General features: G+C 44.0%; 2 protein-coding genes across 2 annotated transcripts; one reads left to right on the plus strand and one right to left on the minus strand.

Annotated features, from left to right (window-relative positions):
• Positions 1 to 1,231: 1,231 nt before the first annotated feature.
• Positions 1,232 to 1,552, plus strand: LOC136479722 (uncharacterized mitochondrial protein AtMg00810-like). Its single transcript, XM_066477493.1, has one exon. The coding sequence runs from the start codon at positions 1,232 to 1,234 to the stop codon at positions 1,550 to 1,552; it is 321 nt and encodes a 106-aa protein (XP_066333590.1).
• Positions 1,553 to 24,190: 22,638 nt separating this feature from the next.
• On the minus strand, positions 24,191 to 25,591 carry LOC136481817 (uncharacterized). The gene is made up of 2 exons (XM_066479104.1): positions 24,805 to 25,591; positions 24,191 to 24,733 (listed from the first exon to the last, which is right to left on the minus strand). Exons 1-2 carry the CDS (start codon positions 25,502 to 25,504, stop codon positions 24,276 to 24,278), a joined length of 1,158 nt encoding a protein of 385 aa, XP_066335201.1. The 5' UTR covers positions 25,505 to 25,591; the 3' UTR covers positions 24,191 to 24,275.
• Between the last annotated feature and the right edge of the window lie 524 nt (positions 25,592 to 26,115).

The following is a 26,115-nucleotide window of genomic DNA, read 5'->3' on the forward strand; positions in this document are numbered from 1 at the left end:
GTCGATCGGACCGGAGCGTCCGGTCGTCCCGACTTTTGCCCAGTGAAGGGGTAACGGCTCTATTTGTTCGTGGGGTTATAAATAGAAGCCATGGTCGGCCTTGGGCCGGTAGCTGAGCACACCGGAGCCTTGGTGGCTTGTGTAGTAGTGCTTGGGAGCCCTCCATCTCACATCTACTTGATAGTGATCATTCGATTGTGTGAGAGAGCGATTCTAGTGCGATTGCATCATGAGGTTGCATCGAGTAGCACTAGGTGATCGAGTTGCAAGCCGGTGGTGCTTATTACTCTTGGAGGTTGCCACCTCCTAGACAGCTTGGTGGTGGTCTCCGTTGAAGCCCGTAAGAATCTTGTGCGGTGCTCTGGAGAAGAGCTTTGTGAGGGGCATTGTGCTCGCCCTACGGGAGCCATGAAGAGCAACTCTAGTTGAGCGTGTCATTGAGCTACCCTCACTTTTGGGTAGGTTCTTGCGGTGCCCAACGTGCGGGCTTGGCGAGTGATGCCAATTAGCCGCCGAACCACCAAGTGAGCGGTCAACACAACGGGGACTAGCGTGTTGGCAAGCACGTGAACCTCGGGAGAAAAATCACCGTGTCAACCTTGTTCTCCCCGTTGGTTTGCATCCTCGTTACACAAGCTTGTAATTACTTTCATATACATTGTGCTTGTGTAGTTGCTCTTGTAATTAGTTAGCTTGTGTTGCTTACTAGTTACCTTCTTGCTTGTGTAGCATAGAAGTAGCTCCCTTGCGTGGCTAATTTGGTTTGTGTAACCTTGTTAGTCATATTGCTTAGTTTGTGTAGCTAAGTAATTGCGCTCTCTAATTTGGCATTGGTTGCTTTGTTATTGAGCATTGCTAGTGAGCTTAGTTGGCTTTGTGCTTTTGCTTACTAGCATGTGTAGAAGCTCCCTTGTTGCTTAAAGTATCAGTGGCATAGGTTTGTGTGACCTTGCTCCTAGAATTGGTTAGGTGAGCTCTAGCTAGCCCGGCACCTTTGTTGCTTAATTGGTATCTTTGGAAGGTGCTAGAGTACATAGTTAGAGGGGTGTAGTCTTGGCTAGACTGATAGTTTTAATTCCACGCTTGTTTCGGTTAGCCGACGTGATTAATTTTAGTAAGGACTATTCACCCCCCCTCTAGTCCGCCATCTCGACCCTACATCGGTGTGTATGTGGATGACTTGATCATCACCGGCACGCGTGCAGAGGACCTCGACAGCTTCAAGCGTGAGATGGTGGCTCGTTTTCGAATAAGCGATCTCAGCGCGCTCTCCTACTACCTCGGCATCGTGGTGAAACAGGGGAAGGAGGCGCTCACGCTCGATGAGAGCGCGTACGAGGCGAAGCTGTTGGAGCAGAGCGGCATGGCTGATTGTAAGCCATGCGTGACTTCGATGGAGGAGCGGCTGAAGCTAACAAAGGCCAGCACCGTGGCGAAGGTAGATGCAACACTCTATCGGAGCATTGTTGGCGGGCTGCGCTACCTAGTCCACACGAGGCCGAACATTGCGTTCATCGTGGGCTATGTCAGCCGCTTCATGGAGGGTCACTGAGAGGATCATTGGGCTATGGTGAAGCGGCTGCTGCGCTATGTCAAGGGGATAGTGGATCAGGTAATCGTCTTCCCCAAGACTAGCGTCGGAAGTGGGCTACAGCTCACGGTCTTCAGCGATGCAAACATGGTGGGTGACATCGACGAACGATGGAGCACCTCCGGCGTGCTCGTCTTCCTCGAGTCGGCCCCAATTTCATGGCTATCGCTGAAGCAGAAGGTGGTGGCGCTGTCTACGTGTGAGGCGGAGTACATGGCAGCTGCTGAACTAGCTGACCGACGAGGAAGCTTGTCCGCCAGCACTGATGGTGGACAACCAGCCCGTCATTGCCATCGTGAAGAATCCGGTCCTCCACGATCGGAGCAAGCACATCGACGTCAAGTTCTATTTTCTCAGGGATTGTGTCTATGGAGGGCAGATCGTCATCGAGTTTGTCGAAACTAGTCGGCAACTCGCTGACATCCTCACCAAGTCACTCGGATGGCTTCGGTTTTCTAAGCTGAAGAAGATGATTGGCATGGTGGAGGTCAAGGCATCGGGTTAGCAGTAGGATTAGGGGAAGAACTGTTAGAAATAATTTGCTGCTCCCTCTATACCCTCGCAACAGGGGATGACACAAAAGTCAGCCGTGCTGTCACATCTAGTCACTGTAGTAGCATGGCAATAGGACATGTATGTGTACTATGATTAGATAGGAGTAGTTGGGAGTTGGAGTACTTACCAACCACCCTTGTACTTGGCAAGGTGTGCGCTGTTCTCACTCTCTCTTTAACCTCTAGCCTAGTCTGAGTGTGCGAGAGTGCCGATGAGCGGATTGCTCACTTGTGCAAGAGATCTCGGGCCAACACAGATCTAAATAGTGTCACCTGAGAAATCTATGTACCATTGGTGTCCGTTCGCTGCAGAAATAAAGTCACTAGGGTCTGTGCTCATAGGTGTTACCGAACATTATATTTGGATCAAAGAGCCTTTTTCAGGCATGCGTTGTTTACAGAGAGGCAAAATGGTGGTCTCGTGAGAGAGCCACTAGACCAAAATTTTCGCTTTGTATGAGCGGCCGTGGATCTTAAACAACGGTACAGGTTTGTTTGATTCATTGGAATTTTAGTACAGATGCCCACCAAGATAAGAAAAATGTACGCGAAAAATGTCAACATTCAAGATGCTTCATTGGCTACATCTATTGTTTCTGCAGCAGGGAGGGTGAATATCGCCACAACACAAGGCAAAGAGCCGATCGTAGGAAAGGGCCGAGTGCCAACTGAAGCTGTACCACGCGTACAAGCAAACGGGTTAAGCTCAACCCAAAACACGTAGGTGGTGACTGGGCCTAAAGGTTGGGCCGGGAAACTGAGGTGTTTGAAGGGCTAGTTTGGCAGAGCTTCACTCCCAGCTTGTTCGGAGTGGATTTTGTGGATCCCTGCCAAACAGTTAAAATGCAGTTAGATTCTGGTGGGGAGCTGACGAGAATCACTTCTCCGTATGAGCTGGGAGCTTAAAAAAACGCTCTCCACTATTTCCCACTGCTCCCCATTCATTTGTCACAGTAATCACTTTAGAAGTGATTCTCACCTACTCCCCACCTTCTCCACGAGAATCACTCCTTGGGAGAATCCAGAAGTGAAGCTCAAAAATCAGGAATGAGAGCTCTATCAAAGTGGCCCTAAGCATGAGCTGTAAATAGTTTCAAAGAGAAGGGAGGTGTATGTAGGACTGGGGAAAAACATATTATGAGGACCTAGGCTAGATAACATGCAGAGCTGTCTGGTTGCTAGCGGCGATCAGGAGACAGGCTTGTAATCTTATATTAGCCTTGCTTTAATACCTATACTACCATAGCCAGATCTTACAATGAACTTTTCATTGTCTTATTCGTGGGCACCACAGGTCCACACGATCAACATCACATGTGCCTTGATGGCTCTTAACTTTAATTACGATCGACATCGTATTCGGGACAGTAGCGGCAATGCACAACGACCCCACCCCACCTGGAAAGCTGCACCGCCTCCTGCTCCTTGACGTTGGCCACAATGCCTTGTCAGGCGGTATCCCTGCCACCATCGCGAACCTTATTACAATGCTTCATGCTCTTGATCTCAGCTTTAACCAGCTTTCTGGTCCCATCCCAGCAGAGCTACAAGGCCTGTGCGACCTTGACCGCGCGAGTCTCCAAATGAACTACAATAGTGGTTTCATGCCGAATGACCTGTCCAACAATAGACCATTTGTTGACAGCCAAAATTGGCCAAAGTGCATAATGAATTCCACCATCATGTTTCTATCGCCGAGACAGTCGGAAAACATATTTAGATCATCTCATTTGGAGTTCGGACAAAGAAAACAACTTTTCGGGAGGCTGACCCAGCCGAAACCGGCTTAGCCGATTCCTAAAACCGGCTAAGCCGCCAACTTTCTTAAATGCAAGAATGGATTGCACCACTGCATTCCTCTCGTGGATCACCTCATTTAGAGTTTGGATGAATTAATTATGATTTTCAGAAGGTTTTCTACCCTGGACCAGCAGAAACTGGCTAAGCCGGTTCTGGAACCGGCTAAGCCGGTTTTGGCAGGCCCAGATCCAATCTAAAACACATTTTGACGTTATTTTAAGGGGTTTCGACCCCTTGAGGGAAAATACCATCTCCTCCTTTTAAATATAAGGGCCACTGCTGATTGAGGTGTCCAACATACACAATCGATAAAAAATCAATCTATTTCTCCCTCTCTTTGCCCTTATCTCTTCCAACCCCATGCTGTTCATCGCTTGATCCGACGACCAAAAATGGTGCCCTAGGCTTGCAGGCTGACATAGGGCAACCTGGCGATGTCCTTGTCCCGATGGGGTCCCTCTCGGGTGAGAGCTTCGATAGTTCATTTGCTAGTTTGCCCAGAAACTAGCTGTTCTTCGTCACGTAAGCAGGATTGGCTATCCTTTGGTGGTTTGCTCGTAAACCTCGCAATTCTTCACCACATAAGTGTGGTATCCACGATGCCCTAGGGCGTTCTCGGGCTCAACCTGAGAAAACCGGCTAGGCCGATTCCCCAAACCGGCTAGGCCGGGTTTGGCCGAATCGCGCCACCTCAGTCTGTTTGCGACCCATGCGATCTAGCACTTGTGGTGTGTGACCAATCCTTACGTCAACACCATTGTTAACTTATCTGAACCTTGGCAATAACAGCCTGTCAGGGCCATGTAATCTTGCGAGATCACACCAACCGTGTTTATGGTGTGGCCGCCACCTGTGTACTAGAGGGAATGAAGCCCGCAGCGTTTCAGCCAAAAGTTCGAATGCTCGATTGTGAAGATAGCGTGGAGCGGTCCGAGAGAGATCATCTCGGAGACCCACTTGTGCGTGGGAAAGGCCCAAGGGCTATGCACAGAGTTACCTGACCGAGAGCTTGGCCTTTGCAAGGACATCCTTATGAGGGGCTCCAACGAGGACTAAGGGGAAGCGTGAACTTTTTGATACCTCGGTAAAAATATTGACGTCGTCGAACAGGAGTCTGTATCTCTGTCGCCTCTTTATCATTCGCACTTATGTTATGTGAGTGCATTTTTAGTTTAGCTTGTTAAGCTAGTTGATAGGTTTAGAGTCTAGGTTATATAACTTTTTTGCGGTAGAGGTAGCAACACAATTAGCAAAATCTTAATTGCATATCTAGATAGATTACTTTCTTATATATGTTTTGCTGAGGTTGTTTAGATGTCATAATTTAGAGTAAAAGTTTTAGAAAACCTAATTCACTCTCTCTTCTCTCGGACGTCACGGTCCCATCAGGTATGAATCTAATTAACACTTTTAAATTTCAGTCGTTAAATTCATTCAGGAGGCCTCCACCAAGTAAAGTCATACCCACAGCCTTGCAGGCCAGTTGGTGCAAACTGCGAAGGTGTCCGAGTTGCAGCTCAATTATTTCTTGTACTATTTGGCCTAGCCAATCGTAGTGCTGGTGACGACTGCATCAACTCGGCATCGGAGATGAGTTTATAAGGCTAGTATCAATGCGGTTTTATGTTCCAATTTTCAACACACCCATGTTATAAAAATAGTGCAGAAGAGCCCATAAAACTCTCTCTACTCCTATAAAACTTTTATCATCTCTCTTCATCAATACAGTACCATATCAGCATATTTAATGTCCATAAAAACCCCATTGAGATTGGCCCAAGTGAGGTGACCAGCAACAAAATAGGAGACTAATTGGAAGGTTAGTAATATAGGGCCAGTTTGAGGTTTTATGTGAGTTTTGTAGCTGTTAAGAAATAAACTGATATGACATGATATAGATTATAAGAGATGATAAAAATTTCATGGAACCAGATTTTAACTTTTCGTATGGTCAATAGGAAACTCCGTCTAGCCGGCCTTCAAACCCAGCCTGGCTGATTTCATACCTTTTTTTTCTTTTTAGTCCTTTTTTTTAAAAAAAGTTCACATTTACACCTCGTAACGACTTTATTCTGAAGCTAGGCCCTAGAGGTTGGCGTCGTGACATTTGGCGAGATAACACATCTTGGCGTCTATAGTTACCCCCTCCATCCATAAAAAAATACAATTCTCGCTTTTTGAGGAGTCAAACAGTTTGAACTTTGACTAAATTTATATAAAAAGTACTAATTACCTTGTGGTTGTATGAACCTTGTGGTTGTACAATTCACTTTTATTGTTTATAAGATTGCTCTATCTATCAATTGTTAACTATAGCATTTTTTAGATAATGGAAGAGTTCCCGCTTCAGAGTTCTTCAACGAAGTGGCATCAGTCCAATAGAATATAACTTAAGTAGGAAACAAAAAAGTGTTCAGCATTATTGACCAAAACGAAATCTTAAAGGCCATCCATCAGATGAAAAAAAAAACTCCATTACATTGATTTCTAGGTAGTGTTTAGTTCCCAAAATTTTGCAAAATTTTTCAAGATTCCCCGTCACATCGAATCTTTGGACGCATGCATAAAACATTAAATATAAATAAAAAATAAAACTAATTACACAGTTTAGACGAAATTCACGAGACGAATCTTTTAATCCTAATTAGACTATGATTGGACACTAATTACCAAATAACAACGAAAGTGCTACAGTACAATTTCCTAAAAAAATTCGCCAACTAAACAAGGCCAAAATTAATCAATCCTTTTGATCATCAGTGCGCTACAACAGAAGCAAGAAACGAAGCCAGTGTGTCCCCTTTAAGAGTACCTGCAAAAATGTTTATGTTTGGCCATTATTGAACACAATAAATCTGGATCTAGGATTCGCAGCTTCACTAGCGGATATGAGAGGCAACGCAACAGTTCTAGATCCACGCAATGACATTTTAATTGGAATGACCTGATTTGCCCTCGAGAAAAAAACTTCTTCCCGGTCTTCTTCCTCCTTCGGCCGGCTCAATACGTACGTACAGTATTCATGTAAGAGGCTCGTGCTGAAGCAGCGACTTAGATTTTTTTTCCTTTTCCTCTTCGGATAAAATGCCAGCATATTTACAGATTACAGAGCAGAGCTTGCTTGCTCAAACGGAAAAAACATTAATTAATCTACAAAACACAAATACAAAAAAAAGGTACTAAAATTCTATTTAACAAAATCCTCCGTCTGCAAGAGGATGAACCTCCAAAGTCAACAGCCTGCCAACCGAACGCTAACGTCGAACGAAACAAAGAGAAGCAACCAATCGAGCCATCCGGCCGCGGACGAAACGGCGCACGGACCACGGAGGCTGGCCGCGGCCGCGCGGCGGTGAGGGACTGAGGGTCAGCAGGAGCAGGTGACCCGGTGCGCGGAGCGGTCGCGGAGCATGCCGCGGTAGAGCGCCTCCTGGTTGGCCGGCATCATGTGCTCCTCCGATCCCCGCCGCGTCCATGCAGGTGGCCGCCGCCGCCGACGACGACGAGAGGCAGGGGCGCAGGGCGTGCTCCGGCTCGTGGCCAGGGCGGGGCCGGCGCTCGCAGCCAGGGCGCGCGAGGAGCTCGTGGCGGTGGCCGGCTCGCGGCCAGGACAGGGCCGGCGCTCGCAGCCGGGACGCGCGAGGAGCTCGCGGAGGCGGCCGGCTTGCGGCCAGGACGGGGCCGGCGCAACAATGGCGAGGCTGGGCACGGGGGCGGCCACGGAGGAGTTCGAACGGGAAGAAGTCAAGAAGAAACGTGAAAGAAGGAAACTAATCGCTCTCTTGTCTAACGAGGGACAGTCATGGCTAATTTTTGCCAACTCCATCAAATTTAGTTTGGTGTAGCTCCTGATAGTGGTGGGTAATTTTCCCAATTTGAGCAAACTTAGTTTGGTGGAGGACCTGGTAATGGTGGATAATTTTTTCCAATTGCACCAAACTTAGTTTAGTGGAGCACCTCTTGAGGAGCCCCACCAAAATGGTGAATCTAGATTTAGTGGAGCTAGGCATTTGATAACTTTTAGTGGAGTGGAGCTGTTTTTATTGAATCTGGAGCTCGTGGAGCTGTCCCAAACAGACCATAAGCCAAATTGCCCAGCAAACTGCTGCAACTCCTATCAATAAAAAAGATCTAAGATTTTGACCCCCTTAATTAGAACAAGAATTAAACAGATGATTTATATTCTGTGGAGGTTTTATGCCTAATACAAAGTGTACCTCAGGCCACAAGGCTTTAGCATAATGACGCTCAAAGAAAAGATGTTGGATATTTTCTAACTTACTGCAAAAGCAGCACAATTTACTACCGTTCTAATTTCTTCTAGCTAAATTATCTTTGGTAAGAACAACCCCTCTTTTAAAGTACCACATAAATATTTTTATTCTGAGAGATAATTTCAAATGCCAATTTTTTGGTCTGACCTTAACTCCGTTATTGACAAGATAACTATACATAGATTTGACCGCAAAAATGCCATCTTTTTGAAGACCCCACACAAAAGAATCCAAACCCTCATTTAGATTAGTAAAAGCCACACTAGCAACAATATTGTGTCAGTCAGTTAGCCTATTGCCCACTAAAGATCTTCCGAAGGAGACATTAAGAGTACTAGAGTTAAGCACTTCTGCTACTGTTGCATGTTCTCAACGGATAATATTAAATAGCGAAGGCTATTGGAATTTGAAAGCTGGGGTCCCTAACCACTCGTCTTCCCAAAACCTAATCTGATATCCACTCCTCGGATTGAAACGCCTAAGATTTAGGAATTGGTCCTTCACATCCATAAAGGCTCGACCAAAAAAGTGAGTCTCCGTCTTTCTTGCTAACTTGGCTGTACTCACTCAGTTTCAAATTATAAGACGTTTTTGCCTTTTTTTAGTACATTGTTTTTGTTATGTACTGTATCTAGACATAAGTGCGTATTAAAATAACATATTTAGAAAAGCCAAAACGTCTTATAATTTGGAACGGAGGAAGTATTTATATGTATCTGTTTGAAGTATTTTTGACCTGTTCAATTCATGGGGTCTAAAACTATTGAACCAAACCGGTTCTAATCGGTTGGATCAATGAACCAATGAACTGACAGATTCGGCGGTTTGAAGTCAGGTCTGATCCTAATAACTATGGTTCCAATGAGTTTCTTGGCAAACCTGTCTTGCTGCTGCAGCTCAATTATTTCTTGTACTATTTGGCCTGACCAATTTGTATCGCTCGTGAGGACTCTGCGTCAACGGGGCATATCGAGAAGTTTAGACGGTGCCCGGGCAACGAAAAAGCCAAGGTTGGTAGAAGAAATGAACACGCTCTACTACAGTACTCAAACCAACCACATCATAGAATAGAGGTGTTTGTGCAGTAACTACCGTTAGCTTTACATTCTAGTAATTTGTTGCCCACTAATGCTCTTCTAAATGACACGTCTCGGCAATAACTAGCCTTTGCACTCTTGGAACCGCACAAGCACAATGAATGGTGACGATCTCAGGGCTGCAGTACCACACATATTTACTTGCATTTTTATAGCTTGAATGTTTAGCTTTACTATTTTAATTTCTCAGTAACACGATTGTCATCTAGGGCCTAGGGGGTTTTGGCTGTAACTATGTTCTGATTCTAACATGATGTAGCTTGCTAATTGATATTGTTCAGGTCAAAAAGGTGGACATCCTGTTAATTCCTTGTAGCTGATCCCTTCTTTCTTCTTAACGATCTGTGATGCAATATTTTGCCTTGTTTATACTGACATACCACTTTTTGTCGTTGCAGAGTTGCGTGAGAAGTGATTCGTGGAACAACATTAAGGTATTTGCTTGTGATGTTATAGTGTGAATGCCAAATCTTGTTTGAATTATTAATGAATAATTATTTTGTTTTTGAATTTGTAGTGTGTTCTAATTTTGAATGAACAAGAAAAATATAAAAATAAGGTTTTTCTATATTCACCTTTGAGTTTTCCCTTAATTGTTATTTAACACTATTCTCCTATTGCTGAGCATGACAATAACCTAACGGCAAGAAAAATTATAATGTATCTACTCTACAGAGGATATAATGCCCAGGGATGAAAGCAGAAATGAAACATACCATTTATCGGGGCTCATTTGCGAGGTTTTACTGCATTTTTGCGGAGAATGGAAATGTAAACCGAAAATGCAAATACGAAGATGATAACGGCTTCTACTATTTCTGACTGTTTTAAAGATTTATTATTTTTGGCAAAATTATCGATAATATTATACCGTTTTTGCCTGTCGCACACTTGCATAGTGTTCTGTCACCAATCTACGGTTTACATGTGTGTGTTCTTGAATATGTAGTAAAGTACTTATTCGCCTAGCAAAGTGTTATTCTCACTTCTCAAGAAGTCAAATATTTCTAACTTTAACCAAATATATACAAGAGACTGTTAATATTTATAGTGCATAATAAGTATCATTAGAGTAATCATTGAATATATTTTTATAATAAGCTTATTTAGAGATACAATGGTTGCTAATATTTTCTAAAAATTCAGTTAAACTTAAGAAATCTTGACCTGCACCACCAAAGATGAGCATGGTGTCCTCGATGTTCGGGAAACCGTCCCGATCGTGACCCTCATCTCAACGGGGTCTGTTGTTGTTCAGATTATCTCCCTTTGTGGCCTCCTTTGCCGCCTCTTCCGCGAGTCGCTTTCTGTAGGCGGCACAGTCCTTGGCAAGGTGGTTCACCCGAAACCCATGATTCTGACAAGGACTGTTCATGATCTTGTCGAACTTGTCCTTGTTGTTCTGCTTCTGCTTGCCGCCTTCACCCTTCTTGGCATTGCTGACGAAGTCGCCCTTCCGCTTGCGGTCCTTCTTCTTGGGCGAGGAAGGTCCCGCCTTGTCGTCAGGGCGCGGCTTGTACTTGCCGAGGCTGGCGTTGACGACATCTTCTCCGTCGGCGTGCACATTGGCGAGCTCGAGCATATGCCTGGCAGTGATGTTGCCCTTCCTCCCGATGTAGTGGATGAGGTCCTTGTTGTGTATACCTATAATGAAGGCGTTGATGACATTGGTTTCCAAGACGTGGTGGAGCTGGTTCTTGCCTTGGGTGAAGCGTCTGATGCAGTCACGCAGGCTTTCGTTCGACTCGCATTTGCACCCAGAGAGTTCCCACGCCGAGCTGAGCCCGCTCGAAGTGATTGTAGAATTCCCTCTCGAGGTCATTCCAGGAGCCAATGAAGCCTTCTCCCATGTGGTTCAGCCAAGTGCTAGCCAAATCGGCTAGGAAGAGAGGAAGGTATTGAACCATGAAGTTTAGGTCTGGTGCAGATGCAACTTTCATGGCTAGGCAGTAGTTCTCGAGCTAGGTCTTCGGGTCAGTCTGCCCATCGTATTTCTCGACATGGCTCGGAGTGCGGAACATCCTGGGCGTGGATGCTGCCCGAACTCTACTCCCGAAGGCGACTGGCCCGACCCAGTTTGGGGAGGGGTCTATCGTTGGGAGCGTCCTTTCTCGTGTGTCCCACGGGTTCCTCCCGATCGGTGAGCGACCGCACTCGCTATCCCGGTGGGAGTTATGCCCGTTGTTTTCTCCATGCTCGTGGTTTCGGGCTTCACTCTCATGCCTCCGTGTGTCGATGGTGGGGCATACATACATCACTGCCCACTCAATCATGGACGGAGTGCCAGCGAGGTTCTCATGGCTGGTGTTCGCCACTGCCTTCTCTAGGTGGGTTTCGAGCCCCCGAGTGTTGCCGGTTGTGACTGCGGGAACCCAAGGCACGACTTGCATCAGGTATCTTATTTGCCACGGCCGCGATCAGGTCTTGGATCTCTCGGAGTCCCTGGCGTCCCTCCTCGGTTGATGGTAGCAGCATATCCGCCGCCACCCGTAGGGCCTCGGCCAAGTTTTGCCGGGCTCCGAGTTGCGGGCGGCCTTCTTGCTGTATATCATTGTGGACTTGGCGCCCTGGGCTCTGATTGTCTCCTCGATTTGTCGATGAAGACGCCTATTCTCATCGGCTAGTGTATAATTGCTGCTGAGGAGCCAGGCCTGGATCTGCTGGCTGGTCTTGTAGGGGACTTCGAAGTTGACATTAACGTAGCCTCGTGGGGGAGTGTGACGCTCAAGGCGTTCGTCGTCGTCTATTCTATGGTCGCCATGATTGGGAGTGTTCACATAACACTCGTGTAGAGGTGGGAGATCATCGCCCATCTCTTCACCTTCCGAGTTATACTCGGCCATCGATCAGTCGTACTCCTCTGAGTCGATGAGGCTGGTGAGGCTCATGTTGGGGTCGATGGAGTAGCAATCTTCGTTGATCGATCCTTCCTTGTCGATGTCCCCGTCGTCGAGGCTATGGAGCCTGACCATCCCGATAAATCGGGCGTCATTGTCATCACGCGGCTCGGCGGACTGAATCAGGTCATCGCCTTCGAACCCCTTGAAGCGGTAATCGGGGGGTGGGCTCGGTGGCTTGATGAAGCCAGTGAGCATGCCACGCTGCTGCGTTCCTGAGCCTGGTTTGGTAACCAGGTGGAACATAGTCAAGTAGCGGTGGCGGATCTGATTCAGGAACCTAGCGTGGGTCCTTCCAGACCTCAAAAACTGTGTCAAGGAGGTACTCCTGATAGAACTCATTAAAAGCCTCCTAAGCATGGTGGTCCATGTGGTGGGCCAAGGCAAGTGGCCTTTGCTCCCTGATGTCCTCGATCCCAGCGAGGAACGTGCAGATGGCAGGCTACTGTTCATCCTCCTACACGGGTGGTTCGGGATCTTGCAGATGCAAGTTCTCGAGCTGGTCGGCAATGAAGTCGAGGCTGCCGATGGTGAGTTGGTCGCCCAGCTGCATCTTCTCAGCATCGTTGTCGATCCTGAAGATGAGACCCATCTAAAACATGATGAATCTGCACGCAAAAGGCCCCTACTTGGCGCGCTAACTCTCAGAAGTATTTACTCCAGCAATGCGGATCAGCGTATTCGCGCACAGGGAATTAGATGGGTAGCACATGAGACACAGGGTTTATACTAGTTCAGGTACATGGTACCCTATGTCTAGTTTGAAGTAGATCTCTCTTTGTTCATATGCTCGGTTATAGGGGGCACTGATTGTAGCTATGCCTAGATGGAAGCAATAGAATGGCGATCGGGAGGTCCCTACCCCTCCTTATATATCCTAGGGGGTAGGGTTACAATAGATCCGATCGGCTAACATATGTATTTCCTAGTTTGTTACATGGAAGGTACAACAGATCATTCGATCATATCCCGAAGATATCAGAACGTTGGCTATCTACACTTGTTGACTTGATCATCATGTCTCCTGATGCGCCCGGTGTATTCGGGGCTCGTACTTCGTCGTCTTCAGCTCATTTGATAGGCTTGTGCCGGATATACAGGCGGTGAGGTATCCCGGGCCCATATATCTGACAAGGGGCTTCTCTAGGAAGGCCAGGAAGTGTGTCCAAAGGATTTTTCAGGTGATTTGGCTTTGGGACCCACACTTGTTTTTGATGTGGGGCTTTGAGTGGTTCCTCAAACACTCCATCTTTGGTGGTTGGGTTTGTAGGCTTGGATGGAGTGATTTTGATCAGTTTGGGGGTAGTGGAGGAGTTTGGTTTCTCACTCGTCTTCAAACCACTACACTCTCCAATTTTGCCATAAAGCTGGTCACTCTCAACACCCTCTCCAGCAAAGCCTAACCCAGGTCCACCGATGCCATGCTTAAACTGTTGGACGATTGTGGGGGGTATAACCCTAGGTACCCACGGCAATGGACATGGGCTGCACCATCAGGGACGGTCCAGCAGACAAGATCAAGGTGTGTGGTGCAAGGCACTACTCGGCGTGCATCACAAGGCTTCAGGAAGGAATCTTGAAGATAGAGAAGGATCTGTTCGGATATGTTAGATATCATATTCCTTTTAAATACTTACCATGTAACTGAATAGATCTAGATCTAACCGACCTGTAACCCTACCCCCAGCTATATAAGGCGGGTAGGGATCCCCTCAAAGACATCTCAGATCATCTCATCTCTCATAATACAATCCACCAAAGACACTCTCCAATTTTTCTAAAATATCACAATTCCTTTTCCTAAACAAATCTCTACTTATTATTCCTATTCCCCCCCTAAATTTCCTAATTCACCTAAAACTCGCGATAATGTCGAGGCGGAGGGGTGCCCCCCTGGTTGCTGCGCCCTCCTCTGGTGCGCGTGGGGTGCCCCGGCCTGGGTTGTCGCCAGGTCTTGGGCTCCGGTCGGCCTGCTAAGCCCGCTGAGGGGGGGCCCTACTTGGGACCGTGACACTTTACTACCATTCCAATTCCTTCGTGCTAGATTATCTTTTGTTAAAATAACCCCTTTTTCAGGAACCACATGAAGATTTTGTTTTTAGGGGTATTTTCATTTGCCATATCTCATACGTGACTTTGATACCATTGCTGACAAGGAACTTATACATAGAATTCATAGGAAAGGACCCATTTTTATGTAAACCCCAAACAAACTTATCTAGTAAATTGTTCAACGTGACATGCATAATATTAGCTACTAGGCTATGCCATTCTATTAATTTTATCCCCACCAAAGCCCTTCTGAAAGACACATTTAGAGGATCAGATTGCAAAACCTCAGCTATCGTTGCCTGCATTTTGTGCACCATATTGTATAGGTTTGGATAACGGGTTTTAAAAGCCTAATGTCCCATCCATTTGTCTTTCCAAAACCTGATTTGAGTTCCATTATTTAATCTAAACCAACCCAGGTTTATGAACTGATCTTTGACACTCATAAGGCCTGCCCAAAAATGGCAATCCCCTGCTTTCTTTTCAACTTGGATTAACATTTATTTTTCAGGTATTTGTTTTTTTATCAAATCCTGCCACATGCCTTCTTCATTACATAACTTAAACAACCATTTACTCAGCAAACATTTGCTTTACAACTCGGCATGGCTTTATAATTGGATAGTAACGCTAAGACCTAAGCATAGACATTTATAAATTTGCAGTCACTGCCAGCATCACCACGGTGCAAGCATCTAACATGTGGCATATCACACCAACAAATACATATTACAAATTATGAGACAACCACATATCATCAATGTCCTAATATTACTGATAGCATGGTTTGGGTGGCCACTATAGCCTTATGCTTCTGTTTAAACAAGCCATTGAATACACTAAAACCATTGGTCACACCAATAGATTACATATACACATAAACAACTGGCTGCAAATGGTAGAGGAAAAACAATGTGACCTTCATCTTTGTTGATTAGATATCTTTGACTGCCTTGTAAACAGAAAGGGCATTAGAGACAAGCTCTTATCAAACATGACAGACACTAAGATGGAAACTATTCAATTCCTATTCTGTTAGACCATGTTAATAACCTTAAGTGGTTTTGTCGGCTCAACACCCATAGTAAAACATCAATTTATGATGTATCAAACATATCAAATGTGGAAGAGTTATGAAAGTGACAAGACCATCATGCCAAAAGTGAGAAAAGGTGCATAATGGAGTACACTGAAATACATTTGGTAATTGTTGTATAAAGCAACAAAAAACATGTCATGACACTACCTTTCTAAACATAAATGATCTCATTTGATGCATGACATACAAAAGCCAAAGCAAGAACATGTCCCAATTCTCCATGAAGTTGTTTCTCTAAATTTAAAGATATCATTTGACAAAGACAGTCGGCCGCAAGCCTCTATAAATAAATAAAAATACATCATATGAAAATTCCTTTTGTAGTAGCCAAGCATCTCAGCTTCCTCATGGTCACATGAGCTGCCACCATAGGGATGGGTTCGGGGTCGAGGGGAGGGATGGGGATGTGATTGGTGGATAGGAGAGGGTAGATAGAAGGAATCATTCACGATTGAGGTGGAACAAATCACAAAAGGGACAGAGGCGCATGGTTTTAGCACTCTTGCTAGCTTCAAATGTGGTTTTTCTATTCTATAATAATAATAATAATAATAATAATAATAATAATAATAATAATAATAATAATAATAATAACTAGTTTAATACCTAAAAATTCATAACTAATTTATTTTAATTCAAACAAATGTGGAAGTAGCAGCATTTTTTTTAAATACTTTATATGTGTTTGTGATCTATTCAGATTTATTTGAAGAATTATTTCTTTTTCTATTCCTATATTGCTTGTGGTCATGCTAATTACTTATTTAAAACAAATAACATTCAAATATCACCACATAGAGCACCAACAGATAGATAACCATTTTACAAGAAAACCGGTACTAGTTTCATATTTTTTTGATTTAAATAAATTGTTTTTTGAGATTAAACTATATTTTTATTTTAAAAAAATAGAAAACCATCTTCGAAACCGGTCAGATGACCGGATTTATTTGGTTTCGTAGTCCAGGTTGAAAATTAGAGTGTCGCTCACATGTACATTTATAAAACAAGAAGATCAAAGTAAAGTATAAAGGTAGGATGAAAAATGATAGAATACAAGTGGATATGATATGGCTATGAGTACATGTATTTATTTATTTTATATTAAATTCAAAATGATAAGGATAGTGTCAAATGTATCGAATACTGATTTTCACCCTACATGTGTATCTAATATCTAACTCTGAGTATTTAGATTTAAATATGGCATGAATATTAGATATATGAATTATCCATTTAGTATCTAAACCCTTCAAAGACATGGATATCAGGAAATAACCATCCGATTTTCACCCTTAGAGCATCTCCAAGAGTTTCTAAAATTTACTCTCTAAATCGTCATTTGAGTAAAATCGTTTTCTATATCTTTGTACCCTCCAATACCTTTTATATATCTTGTGCGCACTATAGAGAGCCATCCATGCTCCCGATCTTTGGCTAGCGAGAAATCCAGAATAGTAGATTCCTATATTTGCATGTTCAATTAAAGAGACTGTTAGAGGGTATTTTTCACTAAAATCTCCATTTCTATAAATTAGAAATGATATAATAAAGAGTCTTTTGGAGTTGCTAACCCTACACGAGTAGCTAGTTTCTCACTATAACATTTGGTGTTTTCTATTTGAAAACAATTTCACAAGTAGTATTGTTGATTTATTGGATTATACTTGTCCTGCAAAAACTCTCTATAGCCATCATCGACCCATTTTTTGGCTTAAATCTATTGATTTCTCCATCTACTTTTATAATCTGAATTAAATCTAAACGACCTAGATTATAATAACCCATAAATAGATTATAATAGTCCTGTTTATAATCTGAGTTATAATTATCCAAATATAATATAATCAATCATGCCGTATGTTATGCTCAAATTCTATAAAGAAGTCATTCGCCCATACGCACATACGCAGACAGGTAATGCCGTATGTTATGCCGTATGGCCGGCTATGGCTCATCTCTGTTGTAGTGTTGTGTGTCTTCTCCCATACGTAGACAAGCACAACTTTCGTTTGCGCGTTAGTGAGAATGAAGGGACCAGATAGTTAATTACTACTAGAACTAGACGACGACGGGGCATGGTCAGGACTCAGGACTCGAGAGCTCGGTTAGTGCTTTACTTATTATTAGTCTTCAACCAGTTGAAATTGTTTTTACTTCCTGGCGTGGCATCGCATGGCCAAGTTGCCCGCCGGCCACCACCACTCGTCACACGGACAAAGGTGGCCCAGCCGAAATAGAAAAACGGAGGGAGAGTTGGTGAAAGGAAAGTGGTTACGGAGGAAAGTGGAAGGAAACTTCGTGTCGTTCCCAGTGCTCACACGCAGAAATAGAATCCCAATTATTTGTGCCACCATCTGCGAGCAATTCGCCCCATTCACTTCACTGAAAAAACAAGCCGAAACATTGTTCCACATAATTTGTTGTGAGAGGAAAATACTGTTCCGGCTGAAAAAACAAGCTGAAAAAGACGGATTATAAGAGAAGCGAACGGAGCATGCTAGCTAGCTAAGCTAGCACCCCACATAGATGTCACTTAGTGACGAGAAACAAAGCTGTGTTGTGGACAGTACTAGTGATGGGTGCACAACCGTCTCAGATAAGTACATAAAAGAGACGGTTGAAAACCAGAAACCGTCTCTGATATGTAACAAATAGTGACGACTCCTAAGGCATTACCTGTCTCTGATAAGTACTTAAGAGTGACGGTTAATAACCACAAACCGTCTGTGATATGTAACAGATAGCGAAGGCTCCTAGGCACTACCGTCTGTCATAAGAATAATACAGATGGTTGCCTAAAAGAAACCATCTCTGATTTTTCACAATTAGTGACGGTACCGAACACAAATGTCTGTGGCCTGCTTAGTATACTAACGGATATTGCTCAAGCGCCGTCTCTGATATTGCTCAAACAGAGACATTAGCGTTAATGGAGCCCGTCTCAGTTTTGATACAGTACGTTCAGGCGCGACTGCAATATGCTTGCATTAGAGACAGATTTCTTGTAGAACATGTCTCTAACGATGCTTATCACAGACGTGTTAGAATGCAAATCCATGTCTCTTTATATGCTCATCAGAGGATGGTCATGAATTTCTCATCAGTAAAGTAGTTATAATTGTGCACAGATAAATAAACATACTGGCTAATTAAGTAACCAACTGCAACACATGTCTCACAAGATCAATGTTTACAAACCCGCATAAGTCCAAAGTAAATTTCCCTTCTCATTCATGCCTTCAGAGTCGCGACATCAGGAATGAGGCAATAGTTTCTCGGATTCCCAATAGTTTCCCCTTCTCATTCATGTCGTCCATATGGCTGTCCTGCACGTCTCGATCGTTAACGCCTCCCTCGCCATGCTTGTTCCAACATCGATAGTCATCCATGAAACCACGAATGATCAGGTGTGCATGGACCGTACATGAGCTGGAGTATTTCTTGCTATTCCTACAATGTTTGCATGGACACCACATAGCAGTAGTTGCAGTGAGTCGACATATCCACCTCTGCTGTTGTAATGAATGACTTGAGACCCTGCAAATACTGATCACAGGTACAGTTCTTCAGATACATCCACGTACGGTCATCCATCTACAACAAAAATTAAATGTTCAATATATATACAAACCTGTGTCAGTATGCATACATATATATATCTATGTGCATCTCACAATTAATCAATCATTTGATTATATTATTAACTATACAAGTAGTTAATTATTGCTAGAAACCTGAACAAGCACGTTGAAGAGCGTCGACCAAGAGAGATCAGGTGTCTCTCTCTCTCTCTGTCTATATATATATACATATATATATATATATATATATATATATATATAGCAGCAAAATCTTAATTAGGATATTAGACCTACTAAAGAAGGGGAACAATATAATATCGATTTGCAAGAGAGCCGAGGCATGCGCAGCTAGCAGAGATTGAGTAGGGGTATACCTATAAGCTCGATCGATCGACGGCCGGTGCGGGCGACCCATAGCCGACTACCGGCAGGAGACCTAGCAAGCTAGCTAGCTAATTCCGCGCGCTGCCGCCGGCACCCCACGCACCAAAACGATGGCACACTGCACATATCCAGAGGCTAGCTAGGTCGATAGGGGATCGATCTAATAGCTAGAGCGTCGACTGATTGGACGGACATACCCGAGCGGCAATAGGTCAGAGTAATAGTGCTCGCGAGATAGGACACAATAAGCCGGCCGGCCGTGGTATAGCTTTAGATCGATATCTAGCAAGGAGAAAGCCATCTTTGATTCGACACTGATGGGGTGTAATATGCGCGCGTCACTGGTACAGTAGCACACAGACGGGGATATTCCTTACGACACTGATATTTTATTGAAAATAGACGGGCTACAATTAAAACCGTCTCTGAATTTCTATCCGTCTCTAATATGTATTTTAGAGCAGACTAGTAACAAAAGATCCGCATCTCTGAATAATAAACCGTCTCTGATATATTTTATAGAACAGACGGGCCTCAAGGACGCGTGTCTTTAATATATTAGAGACGGCTTATAGTAAGACGCGTCTCGGATATTATGTCATCAGAGATTATATTGGTTGTGCGGCTGTAGACTAATATTTCAGAGATGATTCTTTATGTCACCCGTCAGTACTACTTTAGCGACGGTGGCTGACTTACCGTCTCTGATTGACGCGGCTCCTTTGTTGCTTTCTGGTGCATTGACGGGCGTGATGGGCTCCATCATCGGCAAGCTGGCCGCCTTGCTCGTCGAGAAGTACCAGCTCACCAGAGACGTGGAGCGCGGGATCTGCTTCCTGAAAGACGGGCTGAGCACCATGGACGCCGTGCTGCAAAGGCTCGCAGACAAGGACGACGGCCAGATCGATCCACTCACCAAAGACCGGAGGAACAAGGTGCGTGAGCTATCCTACGATATCGGGGTTTGCTTGGTCTTCAACCAATTGAATATTGTTTTTACTTCCTGGCATGACATCACATGTTGTGCGCCGGCCACCGTGATTTTTTTTATTTTTAACACTTTTTGTAAACTAATTTTAAATCTAACACTATTTGTTTTTTATTTTCAAAACTAACACTTTTGGCCGCGCCTATTGCCATGGCGCGACGAAAGCCTATGCCGCACCATGCATGGTGACACGGTAGAAGAATAACGTGGCAAAGACCGGGGACACTGACTGATGACGTGGCAGGTCCGCCGCGCCACCGGCAGAGCCCGGTAAACAGCCCGCCCGTCTCTGCACAGGTTTCTGCTGTCTTTCTGTGATCTGTGGAAGAAGGTGGTGTGCACTGTTGTGGACTAGAACTGAACACGATGCTAGTGATACAGACGTTTCGCTGCGCTATGGCAATAGGCGCGGCCAAAAGTATTAGTTTTGAAAATAAAAAATTAGTTTTAAAAAGTGTTAAAAATAAAAAAAATCGCCACAGTCGGCCAGCACAGCAGCACTGATCGTCACATGGCTTGCGGATTGAGATGGCTGGCCGAAATATAAAAAATGAGTGAGCGAGAGTTGGTGGAAGAAAGTGGTTACGGAGGAAAGTGGTAGGAAACTTCGTGTGATTCCCGGTGCAAATTCGTGTCTTTAGGAATATCGTGTCTCGAGGAATAATGCCCTCCTAAATTTTCTGTCACGTCGAATGTTTAGACACATGTATAGAGTATTAAATATAGACTAATTACAAAGCTAATTATACAACTTGCCACTGATTTGCGAGACGAATCTTTTAAGCCTAATTAGTCCATAATTTGACAACGTGGTGATACAATAAACATGTGCTAATGACATATTAATTAGGCTTAAAAAATCGTCTCGCAAATTAACCTTCATCTATGTAATTAGTTTTGTAATTAATCTATATTTAATATTCTTTATTAGTATATAAATATTCGATGTGACATGAATTTTAGTAACGACTAAAGAACCCTACCCACTCTAAATAAAGATAAAATAAAGTGTAGGAGACTTCGTGGAAAAGGAATCTCACTGTTTGCGCCACCATGAGCTACGAATTGACGTGACATTCCTCCCTCACAGTACTCAAAGCAACAAATTCAGAGTGTTCAGCTGCTGGTATAAGCCGATGCTGCTGGCTGTTGGCACAGCCCGAAGCAGCGGTAGCAGCAAGCACTGTTCAAAACCACCACCACCACCACCACCATAAGGTAGATCTCATCGTTCTCTATGCCGTGGTATAGTTGTTTTTGCAAATCTATCATCGTTTCATCACGTCCCTGTCCTTTCTTCTTCTCCGGTGAGCTTCCACCATGACCGGCTTTCTTGCTCCTCCGTTTTCCGACTAGGTTGGCCTAGGCCGAGCCCGCTTGGGCCTAGCGCCCACAACCCCGTGCCCGATACGTATTAGCACTTTGTTATCCTTTGGAAGCAGGGAACCAAGGAGACGTAACAACTCATTGAAGCTAGCGTCAGACCATCCGAAATGAGCCTTCAACATCAGCATCTACAGATTGAAAACGCAGCACCGTCCATTGGTTCGGATAATCCTTATAGATCGGATCATTTGCCGCCTTCTTCATCTCTTTGAAGTTGTCTAGCCACCTGGGGTTCTCATACAGCAGGTCATCACTGTCGAGGTGGTTAATGAAATCCTCAAAGAACTTCGCGTCCTCGGGGTCCTCCAAAACCGCCTCACCATTATCCTCATCATCACCCCGTCGTTGACCGTGTCTTGGACAAAATTATCCATCATGATAAAATCATCCTTGCCAACAACGCCGTGCCTCCCTGACGAGGCTCCTCCTCCATGGTATGCATGCTCTGATGATGATGTTCCTCCGGATGCACCACTCGCATCTCCTTCGCCGTGAAACTTCCAAACCGTGTATCCCTGGACGAGACCTCACCAGATCAAGTGAGATTTGACATCACCGCCGTCTAGCATCCAGACACGCCCGTTCTTGCAGTGAGAGCACCCGACATATGATTCCCTGCCGATTCACACTCAAAGCATGCTTTCGAGCAGTGTCAACAAACTTTGTCACTTCTTGTATGAAAGGGTGTGATATCCTCGATATCTGGTACATCCGTTCTGACCTTTCCATGATGGCAGTTAACCTTGTACATAGCAGAAAAATAATATATTAAGATGCATGAAAATGAGATGGTGCATGCATGTATATATATCTTCTCTTTCAGGAAATAAACTGCATCTAAATGTATAGAGCTTCATCACAATCTTTGAATGCAACCATCTATAATTAAAATTGCAGATTATACAGACAACTAACATTAATTAAAATCTATAATTAACTTATGTACACTGGATTTCATCGCATATTACATACAACTAACATTAATTAAAATCTATAATTAACACAAAAAACACACTTGAAGACATAATTAACTTGCATTATGCATGTAAAGAGATTGTCTTCTTTGTCACACACAAACATAAATATAGAAGCATTACAAACAAAACCAAAAAAATAAAGAACAAAATCTAGTTTCTCTCTCCTCCAACATAGATCTAGACTAGATCACAAAAAGCTTGAAAAAGAGAGCAAAAAAGGATGTGAGAGTGCATACCACCCTCCTACGGCCTCCTCCTTGAAGAATCCAAGAGCACAACTCCCCACTCCGCCTAAAAAGTGGTGTTTTTCGGAGTTCTAGAGCTCAAACCCCATCCAAATTAATGAGAAGGCACATGGAGAAAGAAGATGGAGACGGATACGTTAATGCGACCGCCTCCGTTAATGGTCTATTAATGGAAGCGGCTGTCTAACAACGTCTGTCTCGGTTAATAGATTAACAGAGGCAGTTGTCTTACCATGTCGGCCTCCGTTCATAGACCTTAACTGAGGCGGTGCGCTTAAGTCATCCGTCTCTGTTAAACATTATCGGAGACTGTCGCTTATCCTTGGGTGGGCAAGCACTAACGGAGGCTGACACTCTAGGGTGTCCATCTCCGTTAATTCTTGGGCACTGTCTCGCAAAAAATTTATGCAGTAGTGATTGTTTTGACAAAAGCCGTAGCACAATTGAGACCGGTCTGTAACTCTGTATTAGTACTTTGAATTCATATACGGTGTTTATCTTCATTCACGCTCTGGGCCAGTAAAAATAAAAACAAGCGCTTTTGTGAGAGCCCGAAGCAGCGGCAGCAGAAAGCACTGTTCAAAACCGGCAGTCGAATTTTACAGGACAGGTGTAGTGTACGTACAGTAACTTGCGCCTGGGCGGTCTGGCAGAGGCTATCATGTGCGTCCACAGTCTCCACACCTTTGATCCCTCTCCGGCTCTCGCCGCCTCCACCGATGAAAGTGTCCCACGGGCAAGCACTCATCTCTGGCGCCGTTGCCCAGCTGTGGCGGTCTGACAATTATTTGGACCCGCGTTGCTTGCATTTCACCACCACATCACCCCACACAAGGTAGCTAGCATTTCACTGAGGCCCTGTTTAGTTCTCCCCGGAATGCAGAATCCAGAATCCATAATCAAAATCCCCCTCAAAACCCAAAACGCAAAATAGTTTAGTAGGGTGTTTACTTCCACCCAAAATCCAGAATACAAACTCAACTAATGACAGATTTGCCCTCATTAATACATGCAGATTGCATGCATGCATGCCGCTGCCTTCCAGGCAATTGACGCCCAGGCAATTGACCACAATCCATTCTTCACAGTTCACAGACCACACAATTTGTTCATACAAACAGTTCATAGAAATCAACAGTTCATACAATTTGTTCACAGACCATACAATTGTTCATACAGACCATACAATTTGTCCAACCAAACTTCACAAGTTCATACAAACTGTTCACAAACCATACAATTTGTTCAACAGTTCACAAATATTCGACCAGACAAACCATGTTGAAGTATCTAACACAACCTCAAATACAAACACAGTTCAGACATGTTCATTAGTCCTCGACTAACTTATGAAGAACGATTAAACACACCAAGAGCAATCGATTCACGAAAAGCATTCATCTCTTCGGCGTCCTCCCTTGACGGTGCTGGAGTAGTTCGTGGCTGATTGGCAGACGCTTCTGGTGGGACGTAATTCTCATCACGATCACAAAGTGCAAAGTCCTTATCCACTAATCCACTAGCTCTAATGAAGTTATGCAATGCCATGCAAGCCACTATTATTTTAGTTTGCACATGTGGAGGATAAGCAGGGATGCCTAACAGAATCCTCCATTTCATCTTGAGTACCCCAAAAGCCCTCTCTATCACATTCCTAAGCGATGAATGTGTGAAGTTGAATATTTCATTTTTACCTTCTGGCTCCGGGCCGTCACGGTACTCTGGAAGATGATATTTCGTTCCCTTGTACGGTGCAAGATAACCCGGACGGTTTGGGTAGCCGGAGTCCACTAGGTAAAATTTGTCTGCACAATGATGAACTGTTGTTAGCTTCCATTAACTCAAATGGAAATGCCTCGAGTAGAAAGGTGTTTACCTGATGGTGGATGTGGAAACTTATGGCTCCACTTATCCATAGCATCATTGAATACTCTCATATCATGTATAGATCCTAGCCATCCAGCAAGCACAAATGTAAATCTCATGTCAAAGTCACAGCAAGCCATGACATTCTGTGTTGTAATGTTCTTGCGGCACATGTGTTGGACCATCAAATCTTTGTCAACAATGACTGGTACATGAGTGCCATCTATTGCTCCAATACAATTGTCAAAGAAGGGAGAGAATCTAGGATTCTGCAATCTATGATGGGTTTGACTGAAACTTGGGTCCCTTGGTGTGATGATGTGTGCAGCTAGCTTGCAAAGACAATTCAACACTTTCATGAAGTTATTATGGACTGTCCCTAGCGACCTCTCAAATCTATCCTCAGCCTGTCTAACTGACTGTGGTGCTCCAACCATCCACAAGAACATTCCTAATGCTTCAATAGAGGAACATTTATTAGTGGATTTCAGGCCATAAGACTCTAGCTTTTCATGGAGTCTGTAGAACAAAGTTGGGGTCATTCTAAACATTTTATAGCAGCTCTCCCTGTTTGTTAGCTTCCTCTCTACCCACTTTATCCCAGGAACAAGTGGCACTCTATACTCTGATCTAGATAGATATTTGTCAGTGTGCAGAGCAAAAAGCAACATACCACTAGTGAAATGAGAATCCTCATCATCCACAAGCATACTTGTTACTTCCTCATTACTAGAATCAGAGGAACTGCTGGATCTGGTTGAGCTGCTGGAACTGCCAGAGCTGGTTGAGCTGCATGAACTGCCCCCCTCCATTGTTGCCTCAAGTACCTAACAAATTGCAAACAGGAAATAGTGAGTATTGAAACAATGCAAAACAACTAAAATTAATAGGCTTAATGATCCATCCAAATGCATCATAATTAATAAAAGGCCAGAGCTGATTGTAAGCATTTAACTTGGTTCACATAACATAATAAATAAAAGTAGCACACATCATAACTTGGTTCACATTACACACATCACATGGTTCACATCACACACATCACTTGGGAACATCACACACATCACAGCACTTAGGTCTGGTTACACTAACATAACTTAGTTCACATGACAGACAATGACCAATTAACACAAGTAACACGACTAGTTGTTGACATTGGCTAAGAATTCTATGAAATCCTTCCTTGCATCTGGATCAGTCTTCTTGAAGAAAGTCATAGTCTTCTTATCCTTGCAGATCTGCAGGACAGTGTACCAGAGCCTTGTATTATGTGGTTGAACACCACAGTCCCTTGCCATTTGCTGCACAAGATCAACTTCAG

The sequence above is a fragment of the Miscanthus floridulus genome, chromosome 9, assembly GCF_019320115.1.
Source record: "Miscanthus floridulus cultivar M001 chromosome 9, ASM1932011v1, whole genome shotgun sequence".
In the NCBI taxonomy this organism is placed as follows: Eukaryota; Viridiplantae; Streptophyta; class Magnoliopsida; order Poales; family Poaceae; genus Miscanthus; species Miscanthus floridulus.